A 16,630-nucleotide genomic window follows, 5' to 3' on the forward strand; every position below is an offset into this window, starting at 1 on the left:
CCTGCATTGTCCTGGACCGGCGTCGCTCGGTCGACATCTTTTACGAGAACGAGCGACGATTCTGCCCGAAACGACCCTCTTGCCGAGGAGAATCGGTCTTGGTTTTACGATTAATGAGCGGTCGTCGTTCGTCGTCCTTTATTTAACATTCCTTTTAAATCGCTTGCTTTAATAAATATCCGGTCGACTTGTACTCGCGTAGTTCACGTTTTTGCAAGTACGCTTTTGGGGAATTTCCTGTACACATCAGGTTGTCCAGGGTTGTTGCGCTTTTTTGTTATTTGCAATATGACGCTCTGTTTTCAAATAAAGCCAATTTTTCTTTAATGTCCATGTTGCATACCTACTGTTTTAAAGTGCTGATTTCCCTCTACAAGAAAATCAATCGCTCGAATTTGCCATCTTGAATTAAACAGATCAAATGAAACGGAAAGTAATGTCTAAAGCGCAATTATTGTTTCCAAATGTAAAGCTAAGTCCGCGCTTAAAAAGTGGTACGTAACGTGGATATAAAAAAAAGACGAACTTTTTGGACAACCTAATGTACGCGAATTTCAGGAGGAACGCCTTTCATTAAATCGAACACCATTGAAAATACCCGATCGACTCGAACGCGTGGTCTTAAAGTTCATCCAAGACACATTTTTGTAAGATTCTTATACGTATACGTGAATTTCGAGAAACGCGAGTACCAAAGATTGGATACTTTCGAAAAAGTGTATGGATTTAGGAACGGTGCTCTTTGTGAAATGGAGCCAAAATGGAGTCTCTTTGAAGGGTGGTCTTTAAATGGATGGTCGTGTCCTTATTGCACACGAAAGCGCGACAATTTCGAGAACAGACTTCGAAGGACAACCTAATGCACGGAAATTTGAGGAGGAACGCCTTTCATTAAATCGATCACCATTGAAAGTACCCTATCGACTCGAATACGTGGTCTCGAAGTTCTTCCAAGATACATTTTTGGAAGATTCTTATACGTACACATGAACTTCAGGAAACGCGAGTACCAAAGATCGGATACTTTCGAGAAAGTGTATGGATTTATGAACGGTGCTCTTTGTGAAATGGAGCCGAAATGTGGTCTCTTTTAAGAGTGGTCTTCAAATGGATGTTCGTGTCCTCATTGCAAACGAAAGCGTGACAATCTCCCGAACGGACTTCGAAAGACAACCAAATGCACGGAAATTTCAGGAGGAACGCCTTTCATTAAATCGATCAACATTGAAAATACCCGATCGACTCGAATGCGTGGTCTCAAAGTTCTTCCAAGATACATTTTTGGAAGATTCTTATACGTACACGTGAACTTCGGGAAACGCGAGTACCAAAGATCGGATACTTTCGAGAAAGTGTATGGATATATGAACGGTGCTCTTTGTGAAATGGAGTCCCTTTGAAGGGTGGTCTTCAAATGGATGGTCGCGTACTTGTTGCAAACGAAAGCGCGACAATCTCCCGAACGGACTTCGAAGGACGAACGAGTTTCGCTGGCAGTTTCGCCATCTCTCCCCGGCAAGAGAGTGATTCCTCCCGACCCTAACTCTTTGACGTGCCGAAGTTTCGGTTGGATGATACAGTCCCGTTTTCCGAAGGTGGCAAAGCCCGAACTTCCTCGGCTCGGTGAACGAAGTTCCATGGACCTGGAACGAAGTTCGCGATATGGAACACTTACCATTGTGCGAGCGATAGTCGGCCGCAACTTCGGCGGGCGTTTGTCTTCCAAGACGGCGGACGAAAGCACCTTGAAGGATACGAGACGCTCCGTATTTCCCTGCGAGACGTTTACGGATTTCCCTGCGAGTCAAGGTTTCGCAAACGCAGAAGTGCCATACCTGAGGAATTCCACAGGAATTCACGGATAAGGGGTTATCGCGACTATTCCATGCATAACTTCGCGACGAAAACTTATCTACCGAGGCGGTGCGAAACCGCCGGCGAAATTTCGTAGAGATAGCGTGAGACCAGAGATGAGCAGAGAGATGTTTCACACCATTGTCGAAAGGGAGGCACGGCTTCCTAGCGTCGTGGAACTGCTTTCAAAGGGGCGAAATGTTCTCTGTAGGTAAAGAAAAACCCATCTGATCAGATTTCAAATACAGCGCAGTATCGATAGAATGAAGTTATCGCCTTTTTGTTTTTAGTATCAGGGTCAACGGAGGTTCGGAAGGAAGACTACGAATACCAAATAAAGTTGATATGCGTGGATGATTGAGATTACGACGCCGCACCCACGTATACCCTGTTTTATCGATCACGAAGATTTCGCCCCTTTGAAAGTAGTTCCAATTTTTACAGAGGTGTAAAGGACGTAGAGGGCGCCATGGGGCCGTGCCTCCCTTTCAGACAATGGCGTTAAGGCGAAGTGAAACCCCCTTCAAATCAGTTGATTCGAATACAACACTTTTTTTTAAGGGGATTGGACCAAACTGTCCGAAACTTTGACACATGATCATCTATGAATTGTCCTGACACATTCAAAGTTTGGATTTTGCAAAAAAACTTTTTAACTTAGCCCAGACTAGAACGAAAATGGCGTCGAACTCTCATACTTCGATCAATATACAATTATTGAAGGCTCTGATATGAGAAACGAAAGAATCAGGACAATTTTATGACAATTTAGAACACTCTGGTAATCGATAAACTCGCATTTCAACGAGATAAAGGCAAAAAAAGTGTTTTATGCGCTTCTATGCCAAAACGATGAGAATACGAGGTCTCGGAGTGAAAGTTTTGTTGACCTGGAAATCATAGATGGCGCAGGGGGTCTCTCTGCAGTCAATTAGGGCCCCAGAAAGCATGAATCCAGAGTATTTCTGTAGTTTTACTTCGATTTCTTTATAATTATTGTATGAAAACGTCAGGTGGAGTAAGCCATTTGGTACAATCCCCAATATAATTCGACCCAGCTGTCAATATAAAAACGAACGTCGACAACGTAGGCATTTAGAAAAATCTTCTTTATCGACGTCGATCAAGTTCCTCGACGTGTTTCACTTCACCTTAAACATTCCCCGCTCATCTCTGGGGAGACTAATGGCACATTACGACGACCGAAACGTGTCTTTGAGTGTTGCAAAACTGACGACTAAATCGTTGATATGAGCGCGACACTAACAATAAGCTGTGCAAAACCAACAAAGAAATTGTATGACCCCAGCTCAATGCAACGCGAGACTAATGGCGGATTACGATAATCAAAATGCAAGTCCAAGCGTTGCGAAATCGACGGCAAAATTGTTAGATCCGAACGCGACACTATACTGAGCGAAAGAATCACTTTTTAATTAAAAAGAGATTCTCGTGTTAAATAGATCTCTACTCTCGACATCGTAAGAGGGAAGAAATTTCAAACAATCTAGAAACAATCCGCGACTTTCTTAAGTTCAGTTTCACCAAGTCCGTTTAACTCGTTATCGTTACATTTTCTGCGGATAAACGGGAGAAAATGGAGAAATATGGTTTACACGAACGTACGTCCGTGCTCGATAACGCGTCGCTACAAAGACCGTTTCCCTATAAAAAGATTTCCCGAGGTCTCGTTCCCAATTTTCCCCGATCAGGATCCAAAATAATTAGCGACCCTACATAGTTTGGAAGCAATTTTGCAAAACCATCGTCAAAGTCGCACAACCTGTACGCGACAGTAAGTGGCATGAAATCGACGTCAGCATTTTAAAACGCGAACACGATTCTAGGCAAATTACGAAGTATCCATGCAATGGATACAACTCATTCCAGGAATTGAGTGGCAAGTTTCGCACCATTTCGAATATTTTATCCCCGCGCGGGAACGCCTCGGGAAAAAATGGAGAAAAATGGTTTACACAAACGTACGTCCGTGCTCGATAACGCGTCGCTACAAAGACCGTTTCCCTATAAAAAGATTTCCCGAGGTCTCGTTCCCAATTTTCCCCGATCAGGATCCAAAATAATTAGCGACCCTAAATAGTTTGGAAGCAATTTTGCAAAACCATCGACAAAGTCGCACAACCTGTACGCGACAATAAGTGGCAGGAAACCGACGTCAGCATTTTAAAACGCGATCACGATTCTAGGCAAATTACGAAGTATCCATGCAATGGATACAACTCATTCCAGGAATTGAGTGGCAAGTCTCGCACCACCTCGAGTATTTTATCCCCGCGCGGGAAGGCCTCGGGAGTAAATGGAGAAAAATGGTTTACGCAAACGTACATCCGTGCTCGATAACGCGTCGCTACAAAGACCGTTTCCCGATAGAAAGATTTCCCGAGGTCTCGTTCCCAATTTTTCCCGATCGGGATCCAAAATGGCGAAACCCCCTCCATGAATCCGTCTCGGTTTGAGTCGGGATGAGAGGCCTACCGGTAAGTTCCGCTTGCAGAGGAGCAATGTCTCAGTCTTGTTTACAGTACGTGCAGGTTCTCGCAGCTCTTCGACTTGCTGTCCCTCGCCCAGACCTTGCCCAACAGGCTGCGGACTTTCAGGCTGGCGCTGGTCCGACTGCCCCGGTACTTCTTCGGCGAGTTGTTCTCCGAGCAGGAGCCCAGGGGCGATCTGCTGCGGTTCTTCCGCGACCGTTTGCGGAAGAGGTCGCGCGTCCGCTCCGGGTTCTCCAGCTTTAGGCGAATCTGAGTCAGCAGGCCCACCAGGAGCTCGTCCACGTTGTGGTTGATGCCCACCGAGGTCTCGATGAACTTGCAGTCGTAAGACGTCGCCATGGACTTGCCCTCTGGAAAGATGAATTCGTTCCTTTACTTCGTTGCAAGCAAATCGCTACCGTACCTGCACTGTTAAAAGAAAAGTATTATAATTTTATAGCATTTTTCTTGGAACTTTTATTCAGACACGATGTACTAATTTTATAGCATTTTTCTTGAATATAAAATGTATAACACATATTATAAATTTAGTACATATGCGTAATAAATTTATAATATATGGTATCAATTTTAATTAAATATTAATTAAATATTTCTCGGACTCAAGAATATCGCTACGATGCTTCTCGCCAGTATCACCGATACTTGTCATCTTTCGATTAAATTTCTTTAGAAATAAACTTACGTAAACGATCGTAAAATTAAAAACTAATCTAAAAAAGTTGCAAACAATGCGTACTAAATGACTTTCGAATATCAAATTTATAATTTCTCTCCGCAATTTTACAAAATTACAACACGGTGTTATAAAATTGTATATTTACCTAGAATTTTATTATAAATGTATACGAATTCACTGTTAAGATATCAAATTTATAATTTTACTGCAACCTTATGTATTAAAAGTGTTTGAATTTTTTTTAATAGTGTACGTTTATCGTACTCTATATGCTCAGGAAACAGTTCAAACTTTTTGCGAGAACTTTTTCATCACCTTGAACATATCATCTCATCTTTATTTATTACTAAGCGCTGTTTTCGTCTTTATGTATGTCCCTAGTAGCATAGAATAATTTCTAAATATTTGTTTGTAATCTTTGCTATATATCTCAATGACATATTTAGTTTCAATAATTTATAAACATATATAGAAATTATATTTTTTAATTTATGAACATATGATAAAAATACATATCTTTTACTTCACGACTATTATCGGACACTTCATTTGGTATAAAAAAACACGAAATTTTTGTAATATTTTCGTTCCGCTATTTCATTATCGGAGCAAAACGTGTGAATTTGATTTTAAATATTGTTAAAACGTTTATAATGTATTCGGCAGATAATATTCAAAAAGTACTTGTATTCAAATGAAACGAAATGTTTTGTATATCTGGTAGAAAAATTTTATGAAAGCACACGGAGCTAATATTATATAAATATTACACGGATAATATTCTAAAGTAAACCTTTTGCAAATATTTCAAATGTCTGGTAAATATTTACAAAATGTACGACATTCGTTAAATATATAGAAAATATAGGACAAATATTTTGTGCTACTAGGGGTATGTCACGAAACCTACCTCACGCGATTTCGATGGGTTCCGACCCCCAAATAAAAAATCCCTGAATCATGTCCTTAAATCAACCCCGAGGATCTCATAAAAACTATCATATCCAAAAAATTCGGATCGCACGATCGAGTTTCGGCAATCGGTTCGCCCCTCTAGGGTGTATATATTATGACAGGCAATATATTTATATTATTTCTATACGGGTTGCGGGAAAAGTTTTTGTACAAAGTACAAGTAATAACCTTAAAAAAAGTGTTGTATTCAAATCGACTGATTTGAAGGGGGTTTCACTTCACCTTAATCGGGAAAATTATTAGGAATTTCAGTGCCGAGATTTTTTTCGATCGCCCCACATTATCCTTTGACTTACTTTCGAGAGTTCCCTTTCAACATTCAAAAAGGTTCTCTCTCCAATCTTCGTCGTTTCTCCGAGGGAAATCTTTCTTCTCTTAAAAAGCCGCGCTCCGAACTTTCACCGGAACCACTTTCAGCGAATGACCGTGGTAACGCAGTCCTCCATGAAACTTGGGGCTGCGAGATTTCCTGAGAATTTTCATGGGATTTTTCGGGGGTTCTTCGAGCGAGAAGCCCGTTCTTCGGCGAGCTCGCCTCGAGTTTGACGAATGAAAAGTTCCGCACGCTTTCATCTCGCCCGATCGTCTTTAACGCATTTGGCTCGCCCTCTTTCCTCGCGATTCGTTTTCTCCTTTACTCTCTTTTCCCCCCTTCGTCGCGGCCGGGTGGAAATTCCCCATGGCAGCTCCAGAGAGAAGCTTTCGCCGAGGGGGAGCCCCCTCTCGGGGGCGTTTTCCACAGCTCGCGAATCGCGACATCGTAAAGGGTATCATAACGAAACATTCATTCCCGTGGAGGTGTCATCTCCGCACCCCCCGACAGAAATCGAGGCTCTGCTAACGGATCGACGTCGCCGTTTCGCCGCTGCAGCGAAATTGTTCCTCTCAGGGAGGCACGAGATGCTTTACCGAGGGAATATTAGAGGGTAATTGGTCCATTAAATAGTTTTACGACTATCGGACTGGGGCTTTGCGCGACATAGGAGAATCACGCTACGGGGGACTCGAGGAGAGATTTCCCGGCGATGGAAGGTATAAACGGCTCGCTGTGACAAGCTTTTGAATTTTCGATGACACTCCTCGCTTGAACATTTTAACTCTCGGTAGAACCACATCAGGTTGGGAGGACTCTGATTTGACAGAATTTTCTTGACGTCTGTTAAAAGGATACTGAAGTCCATTAAACCATTTGCATCATTAGCGTATATATACGCTCAGTTTTCCTGGTCACTATCACCGGCGCGTGTATATGAGCTCAATTTTGCTGGTAACTATCATTCAGCCTGAAATTTCGGTGATAAGGACCCTCTTTTCATACTTCCTTATGATGCAAATGGATTAACCCTTTGGCTACTAAGAGTGCCTAAATGCGCCCCACGTTTGCTCCAATATTGCCTTCACGGTCAGACGAATTTCGCCCATATGTCGAGATGGCTCCGTGTTCAAAGGGTTAAAAGGACTTAAGATGATATGAAAGGCGCTGAGACATTTAATCGAGGTCGATAATTTAAAAAACCAAAAAGGCCAAAAACCAGTTATGTCAATTTTCGGATCAATAGGGTCACCAAAGACTTATCAGAGTCTGTCAGGATCATGAGTGCTGTCAGTCTTGGTGGTCCCCTGTCTCATTCTCATTCTAATTCTAATTCTAAAAATATCCCAAAACGCCATATCAAATATATCTAATATCCTAAATGTTCAATGTACTTGACTATAAAATTCATCGAATACAGATTTCACTTTTATTTGAGGAAGTCAAAAATACAGCAAATTAAGAGTAAATGGAATATATGATTGATAAAGATGAATCCAAAAGAAGTTCGTTGAGAAGTTAAAAAACAGTAATGCTCCCTAGATCTTTCAATTCTGGTCTTGTACCAACTTTGGTCATACGTTTCAATTATTCATCGATTAGATTTTAAGTAAATTATAAACTTATGTCAACGAGTTAGGTATTGATGTCACCGCCCTGGTCAGTATCAAGGACCCTTAAGATTCTTTATCACTTAGTTATTTATTTAGTAGCACCCTCCGAGAAACACACTTTTCAAGTTGATGCTGATTCGTTAGGTCAGGGTCAATTCGAAGGATTTCCAATTTGACACAACTTTTCTACCGTTCGTTAGGATTCCTCCTTTAGCGGAAAAGCAGTCGGTCGGGAAACATTCTGTTTGCGTGGGTGTATGTATCTGTTAAGCCGTGCTTGATTGGAAGGGTCTCTAATTTGGCGCAACTTTTTTGGTGTTCTTTGGTTCCCTCTTTGTGGGAATAGATGACGGCAGAGGAACACTCTTTTGACATAGTTTTGGGCTGTACAAGGTCGCATGCTATTCGAAGAGTCGTTAATATCGTATTGTTCCCTTTGTTAAATTCAGCCCTTTATTGGAACAGATATCAGTGGGGTGAAACTTTTTCGACTGTGTGTTTGTATCCGTTAGGTCGACTCAAAAGCTCTTCAACTCGGTATAACTTTGATGGAGTTCATTAGATTCTTTCATCGGAGCACGTGCTCATGAGAGATAACTTTTTGGCACAGTTTTGGGCTGCGTTAGGTCACGACTAAATCAATTTTCTCATGATGTATCGTACCCAAGGTGTTAGATGTATTCCGCCATTGACAACGGAATAGATTGGGCAAAACTTTCTTTCGTATAGGAGTTTCTTTTCTGTTTATTTGCGCCTGATTCCGGTCTCCAATTTGACAGATCCTTTTTGGTTTTTATTACGTTCCTTTACTTATCGAGGATGATACCACAGATCCTTTTTGATATTTATTACGTTCCTTTACTTATCGAGGATGATACCATTAGGAGAACATCCTTGCCGCGGGGGTATTGGTCTCTGTTGGGACGTTTCACTTTGAAGAGTCTCCAATTTAAAACAACTTTTCTACCCTTTCGGTAAGTTTGCTTTTTATCGGGAAAGATGTGGACTCCTCGACATCCTTTTTGCACGAGTGTGCGTTGGGTTACGAAGATCAGAAGGGTCTCCAATTTAGAATAACTTTTCTGACGTTTGTTAGATTCGCCTTTTCCTTGGGGAAGGATGCTGACCAAGGGTCAACCTTTCCGCACGGTTTAAGTCTGTATCAGGTCGGGCCCTTTTCGACAAAATATGTGATTGCGTGTCGTTTCGTTGACGCTTATTAGATGTGTTCCTTTATTGCGAACGATATCGATCGGGCAAAACTTTTTCCGCGTGGGTGTTCAAGTCCATTGTTTTGCACCCGGTCCGGACGGTTCCGATTTGCTACAACTTTCATCACGTCTTTTAAGTTCCTTTATTTGTAAAGGATGAGACAATTTGGAGGACAATCTTTCCGCACAGATATAATTCTTTGGTAAATTGCGTGCGATTCGAAATGTCTTTGGCCACTTAAGGTGTTATGAAAGGATCATCTTAAACATATCAAAGCGTCGGAATATTTAAAACACTTTTCTCCAAACTAACAAGGAAAGTATCCCAGGTCGATCTCTCCGATTGGATTTCTTTTATAATATGTTATAGTAGACTAAAAACTAAGCGACACGTATTTTTTTTAATCTGCCATTAAACACTTTAAGGGGGTGAAACCACCATCCAAAGTAAGGCATGTCAAGGGGCGATTTGGCAGTTTCACCCACAAGAACATAATATTTTTTAACCAATCCACCTGGAAAAGCTTTCTCATAACGAGAAATGAAGAATATAATTTTCTCAATAAAAAAAAATTAAGGGGTGAGCCACCCCTCACAGGCCTTACTTTGGATGGTGGTTTCACCCCCTTAAAGTGTTTAATGGCAGATAAAAAATACGTGTCACTTAGTTTTTAGTCTACTATAACATATTATAAAAGAAATCAAATCGGTGAGATCGACCTGGGATACCTTCCTTGTAAGTGCACCGAATCATTCAATCCATCCAATTCCATTCAATTCCATCCAAAAAATGTATTTAGTACAATACTCAATATAATTCGACACATCTGCCAACATAAAAGCGAACGTTAGTAATCTAGGTATTTAGAAAAAACGTTTTTACCAACGTCGATCAAGTTCTTCGACGTGTTTCCCTTCACCTTTAGGGAGCTAAATAGGAAAATTCCATTTAAAAAATGTATTTAATACAATACTCAATATAATTCGACACATCTGCCAATACAAAAGCGAACGTTGGTAATCTAGGTATTTACAAAAACCTTTTTTACCAACGTCGATCAAGTTCTTCGACGTGTTTCCCTTCACCTTTAGGAAGCTAAATAGGAAAATGCCATCCAAAAAGTGTTCACCTTCCGTAGAGATGAGCCTGCAGCGCGCAAGGTCGATCTTGTTCCCGACGAGAATGACAGCTCTGGCGGACACGTGGTCGCTTCTCCACAAAGTCTGCAGGACTTCTTCGGCAATGCGGACCGAGGCCCTGTCCGTCGTCGAATAGACGACACAGTAAGCGTGTGGCTCGTAGGTGGCGATGCACTTCTCCGGCTGCAACAAAGACGTACCCAATTACGAGGTGGAGCGTAAACCGAGATATATCGATTAACCCGAAAGGCGTCTAACGCACTTTTCAACGTTTCCCGACGCTTTTCGACACTTTCCGAGCACCCTCGCCTTGCGAGACTTGGATATAGCGCGTTGATCCGTAATCGCGTAAACTGATTCGATCCGAGAAAATTGGCCGAGCTTTTGATTCGGTTTGGCTCGAACGGGCTCCAATTGGAGGTTAGGATCTGAGTTGTTGCTACGCCAGTCTTGTATCTCGAGAAAACCGAGTCCGTGAAAACTTCATCGATTAGGTTAGGTGAAATTCGCTGCTGAAATGAGAGTACTCTACCCCGTTTATTACCCAAGTGCAGGGATAGACAAGCGAATCAGGTTTCCTTTTTTTTTTTTAGAAATTTGCAAAAGATTCAATTACTTTTGGATTGGAATCTATTAGACTAATAGTTTCATTGTAAAAGTCGTGAAAAGACTTGGAAAATCTGTTGGGCGTTGACTAGTGTTCATGATACAATCGAGGTATGAGTATTTGGGCATGAAGGAGCGCATACGCGACGATGCTTTTATGTTTTAATGAAACGAAATGTTTGAATGAAATTTTCGAATGATTCAATTACTTTTAGATTGGAATCCATTCGTCTATTAGTTTCATTCTAAAAGTCTTGAAAAGACTTGGAAAATCTGTTGGACGTCGACTAGTGTTCATAATACAATCGTGGTATGAGTATTTGAACATGAAGGAGCGCATACGCGACGATGCTTTTATGTTTTAATGAAACGAAATGTTTGAATGAAATTTTCGAAAGATTCAATTACTTTTAGATTCGAATCCATTCCACTATTTGTTTCATTCTAAAAGTCTTGAAAAGACATGGAAAATCTGTTGGACGTCGGTTAGTGTTCATCATACAATCGAGGTATGAGTATTTGGGCATGAAGGAGCGCATGTGCTACGATGCTTTTATGTTTTAATGAAATGAAATTTTCGAAAGATTCAATTACTTTTAGATTCGAATCCATTCCACTATTTGTTTCATTCTAAAAGTCTTGAAAAGACTTGGAAAATCTGTTGGACGTCGACTAGTGTTCATAATACAATCGAGGTATGAGTATTTGGACATGAAGGAGCGCATGCGCGACGACGTTTTTATGTTTTGATGAAACATATACCCTTGCAGCATTTGTATGGGTACACCGTTTGGACTAATGTCACCAGACAAACTGTCCCAAACTATAGCTGACACGCAAGTGTTAACACGCACTATTGCAAGATTTGCGTTAAGAAAACAGAAAGTTTAATCCCTCGTTTAGAAGAATTGTTTGAGGCGTTTTATTGGGAGATTATGTAAATTGTACGATAGGTACCGCTGTAATTGAAAACTTGCACAACAATTTCAATCCAATAAGGAATTAACTCGCCGGAGGCAGGGCTCCTATTCTAGGACTGTCGTCAGGAGATTAAACTTTTTACTATATTGAAGTCCTGTCTACCGAGTACCAGTTGTATCATTGACAATTTTAGGATACCGAATGATTTTGTTGGCTGATGGTCAATAAGTTAAAATCCAAACAAGGAAATGGTGACGTCTCCTTTTTCTCTATTGTGCTACAACTTTCACACTTGTGGTATGTGTCGGCAAAAAGACTCTACTCTAGATATGAATGTGCTTTTCTAGTGTCACTACGAATGTGCACCTTATTGTTAATAATCTGCAATTTAAAACAAGTTTATTGAAGCGCTGCTAGTTAGCTTGCACGACATTTTTCGAAGGCACTTGCTCTATGCATTCCACTTTCTTACATATTGTATTTAATGTATTTAAAATGCTGAAATAAAAAATTATACCCTTCTCATATTAGGATAATCGGATACGAGGATCGAGAATAGAAATTAGATTTTATTCTCGCTAAAACCATTCCGATTAATTAGAAACTTTCCAACCGATATTCATAATTTTCGAGACGAAAATGACTAATTTTCCCAACGATTTGAAGTTCTTTTAAAGTATCTAAAGCTAGGCGAAGAGTATTGAGGCCATCAACACTTTCGGGGGACTCGTTCAACCTCTTGAAGTGATTTCAATGACGAAGGATCGCCGTTCGGTCAGCGATTCCTTACTTTGGTGCTCTTATATGGATTTCACCGCGGTCGTTCCTGTGCATCCTAGACAAACGTCTACTTCCCTTTTCACGAAGAAGAAGGAGAAACCATTTCCGGAAGATGCACCGAGTTAATTTTGTGGGCTAGGGCAGGAACCCTGCATCTCTCTTCCTCTCAGAGTGCCCATTCAAAGGGCCTTTCAGGAATCGAACTTCCGAGGGAAGTGCATATCGATAAATCTTTCGGGTCTGCCGTTTACGGCCGCAGTGCGAATGCAGGAGCGTTGCTCCTGTCGGGCCAACCACCATAAAACTCGGAAGTACGTCACTTTATCGCAGGATACCCCGAAGCCTCTTAGACACTCCGTACAATACGACGCGGTGCATTCGTCTCCGAGATAATCGCGAAACCTGACAGTTCGCAAGTGGAGAACGGAGAGTTGAATGACGATCGCTTCCATACATTGCGGATTGAAGGTGACGATAGTAGGAAAAGGATAAAGAAAGTATTATATCCTGACAAGCTGATAGCAATGGACGCCTAGGTTCTTCGAATAAGGGGAGTTTCACTTCACCTTAACACCAAGGATTCGAATTTCAGAAATGGGAGAATGAGAAATACAATTTCTCGATTTTTTTATAGCGAATAAATATTTTATTGAATTATATATTGTCCATTCCGGTCCAATACCTTTTGCCATCTTTCTGGCAGTAGCATGATTCCACGCTCATAAAATGTTTGGTTTTTGCTGTCAAAAAACTGATCCAGGTGATTTTTCACCTCCTCATTTGAAGTAAAGGTTTTACCGTCTAAAAAATTTTGTAGAGACCGGAACAAGTAATAATCAGAAGGTGCCAGATCTGGAGAATATGGTGGGGGTGGCAGTATATCCCATCCAAGCCGTAGAAGCTTTTGGCGAGTTAAGAAACTTGTATGAGGTCTCGCATTATCTTGGTGAAATGCTACACCTTTTCTATTGATCAATGCTGGTCTCTTCTGTTTAAGTGAATCATTCAATTTGTCCAGCTGGTGACAGTACACTTCAGAATTGATCGTTGGGTTGTTCGGTAGAATCTAAAAAAAAAACAATTCCTTTGAAATCCCACCAAACAGATACCATCACCTTTTTTTGATGAATTTCGGCATTCGAAGTTCTTTGAGTCGGTTCATCTTTTTTACTCCATGATCTCTTGCAGGTAACATTGTCGTAGACAACCCATTTCTCGTCCCCAGGGATGATGCGCTTCAAAAATGGATCATTTTCTTGATGTTTGAGAAGCAAATCACAGACGTCAATGCGATGACACAAATTTCTTTCCGCAAGAACATGAGGAATCCATATGTCGAGCTTTGAGATTAAACCTAGGCGTTTCAAATGATCACGAACCGTCAAATTCGATATTTTTAATCTCTCAGCGATTTCACGAGTTGTTATTCGCCGGTTTGCATCAATTAATGCCTTTATCGTGTTTTCATCAGCTTTAAGTGGCCTTCCAGGACGTGGTGCATCTTCAATATCAAAATTGCCGCATCGAAATTTTGCAAACCAGTTTTGACCCTGGCGTTCTGTCAGTACATCTTCTCCATACTCATTGGATAATTTTTTTCTTGCTTGAACAGCATTTTTACCTTTTCGATAGTAAAAAAGTAAAATATGCCGAAAATGGCGCTTTTCACTTTCCATATTTGAAAGGGTACCAACCAAAAACTACTGCGTAGAATCAGTCAAACTTTTTCATAAGCAAGCCTTGCTAGATCAGCTGTCAAAATATATAACGATTATGCGGCTTAACTGTGATGTTGGCCGTGAAAAAAAAAATTAAGTCCTGTGTTGGGAAACAACGAAATTACTTTCCGAACAACCCAATAGATTGGTGGTCGAAAGAAGGTGGACGGTTCTTAAAAAAAGGAAAAAATATTTGATCAAGAGTAATTAATAGAATGGAACTGTCCCCAGACACGGTACGAATATATTACATCGCTCCAAGTTGCCTCCCCGATGTAGGGAACGCTTTTACCAGATGGTCCGATGGAAAACTCAAAGTGATTTCGACATGGTAAAAAGAGACTAGAAGTGCTCCCAAAGCCTATTTGCAGGGTTCACGTTATTCGAAAGGCGAGCCGTTCACTCGCAGGGATTTTTACGCTTTTGAGCGAAGCAATTACATCGGCAGCGTGTACGTTTGGCTCTATTTGCATGTCTCTTGATACCTCCGAGGCAGGCATTTTTATACCAGCTTCAAAATTACCTTGCTACCTTGATTACGCAAATGCTCTCATTTGCTATACCTGTCATATCACATTTTCAATAAGGACCATAAAACCATCCCTAGTAGCATAGAATAATTACTAAATATTTCTTTGTAATCTTTGCTAAATATCCCAAGCGACAGATTTTTTAAGATTTAATTCGAAGATATGTAGAATATTTGTTGAAAATCTCAATGACATATTTAGTTTCAATAATCTATAAACATATATAGAAATTATATTTTTTAATTTATGAACGCGTAATAAAAATACATTTTTTACTTCGCGACTATTATCGGACATTTCATTTGGTATCAAAAAGACACGAGAAATTTTTCTAATATTTTCGTTCCGCTATTTCATTACGGGAGCAAAACGTGTGATTTGGATTTTAAGTATTTTTGAAACGTTTATAATGTATTCGGTGGATAATATTTAAGAAATACTTGTATTAAAATGAAACGAAATGTTTTGTATATCTGGTGGAAAAATATCATGAAAACACGTGGAGCTAATATTATATGAATATTATAGGGATAATATTCTTAAGTAAACGTTTTACGAATATTTCAAATGTCTGGTAAACATTTACAAAATGTACGATATTCGTTAAATATATAGAAAATATAGGACAAATATTTTGTGCTACTAGGGATGTCAAATAATCGACCAGAGAAGCTTCAGGTTGTCTTCCAGGTTTACAAACTGCAGAAGATCACGCTTTTTATCCCGCCTCATTCTTACGAATTGCAACTGTCTGATCTAGAAACTGCTCAGGAGATGTAATGAATTGTATCGTTTGTTCTTTTTTCTTTACCACGTGTTCTTGACAATTGTGCGTCACGTGCTGATATACTTAAATGACCCCATGCCTATTCATCTCTGCCTTCCTCAGGAGTGGTACACGGCAAATTTAAAGTACATCCACAATCCCTATAGCCTCGGTTTCGCAAATTTCAATTCCACGATGCATTAAACTGCTTAAAAGACGTCATACAGTTTTCCATTTGTTGTATTGGTCTAAATATATGGTTATCGCAACTTGACCTGGCCCACTTTCCCGATGCGTCTTCTGTACCTGTTCACGACGTGCTGGGAAAAATTGCTTAAACGTCATTATACAATTTGCTATTTCTTCTTTTGGCATTAACTTACGGTGGTGCTTGACTCATATTGGCAACGGGTCTTCTGAATAAAACTTGTCATGTAAATTGAGCTTATAAAGTGTGCTAAAATTTGTTAATTTTGATCTTCTTGAGTATCAATTCGGAGAAAAGTTTCATAAACAAAACCTCTTCAGGCCGTTTTCACATCACCTTAACCTCTTCACCTACAATATCGTGTGAGAGACGTGGTATGTCAATCGGGTCAAACGTGAACAAAACGTATGAGAGACGTGTGAGAGTTTGAAAGTTCAGCCAAACCGTGAAATGGTCCGATGTATGACCGACATTTTTGTTTTTTATGGCACGCGCTGTTGGTATTTACATCCTAAGGCAAGGGGTTAAAGGCGAAACAGGCGGATTAAAGTAGCTATTACGATAAGACTCATTTTCACAAGGTGCAATTTCGCCGGCAGGAAATTGTTTAAAAACCCTGTAAAATGTATCGTTTCTTACTTTGACGTAGTGAAAACCTGAATTTATGTTGGTGGCGGCCCACTTTTACCGCGCGTCCTCTACACCTGTGCATGATGTGTCGATATAAGGGCCCCCTCACCCATTCGTCTTTGTCTTGCCGACGATTGGTACCCGTCAGGTTTGAAGTATGCCCAGGGCCGCGT

General features: G+C 40.5%; 1 protein-coding gene across 1 annotated transcript; it reads right to left on the minus strand.

Moving 5' to 3' along the window:
• Positions 1-3,026: 3,026 nt before the first annotated feature.
• LOC111674105 (GTP-binding protein GEM-like) lies at positions 3,027-11,131 on the minus strand. The gene is made up of 3 exons (XM_023433272.1): positions 11,114-11,131; positions 10,289-10,481; positions 3,027-4,717 (listed from the first exon to the last, which is right to left on the minus strand). The coding sequence occupies exons 1-3, from the start codon at positions 11,129-11,131 to the stop codon at positions 4,392-4,394; spliced, it is 537 nt and encodes a 178-aa protein (XP_023289040.1). The 3' UTR covers positions 3,027-4,391.
• Between the last annotated feature and the right edge of the window lie 5,499 nt (positions 11,132-16,630).

Source organism: Orussus abietinus, unplaced genomic scaffold (assembly GCF_000612105.2).
Source record: "Orussus abietinus isolate OABI.00-Male unplaced genomic scaffold, Oabi_2.0 scaffold597, whole genome shotgun sequence".
NCBI classification, from domain to species: Eukaryota; Metazoa; Arthropoda; class Insecta; order Hymenoptera; family Orussidae; genus Orussus; species Orussus abietinus.

Bases quoted from the DNA above. Each gene is read 5' to 3' on its own strand.
- LOC111674105 (XM_023433272.1), bottom strand. The intron at 4,718-10,288 runs GTGAACACTTTT...TCATCTTTCCAG, and splicing joins CAGGCTCATCTCTACGGAAG to AGGGCAAGTCCATGGCGACG.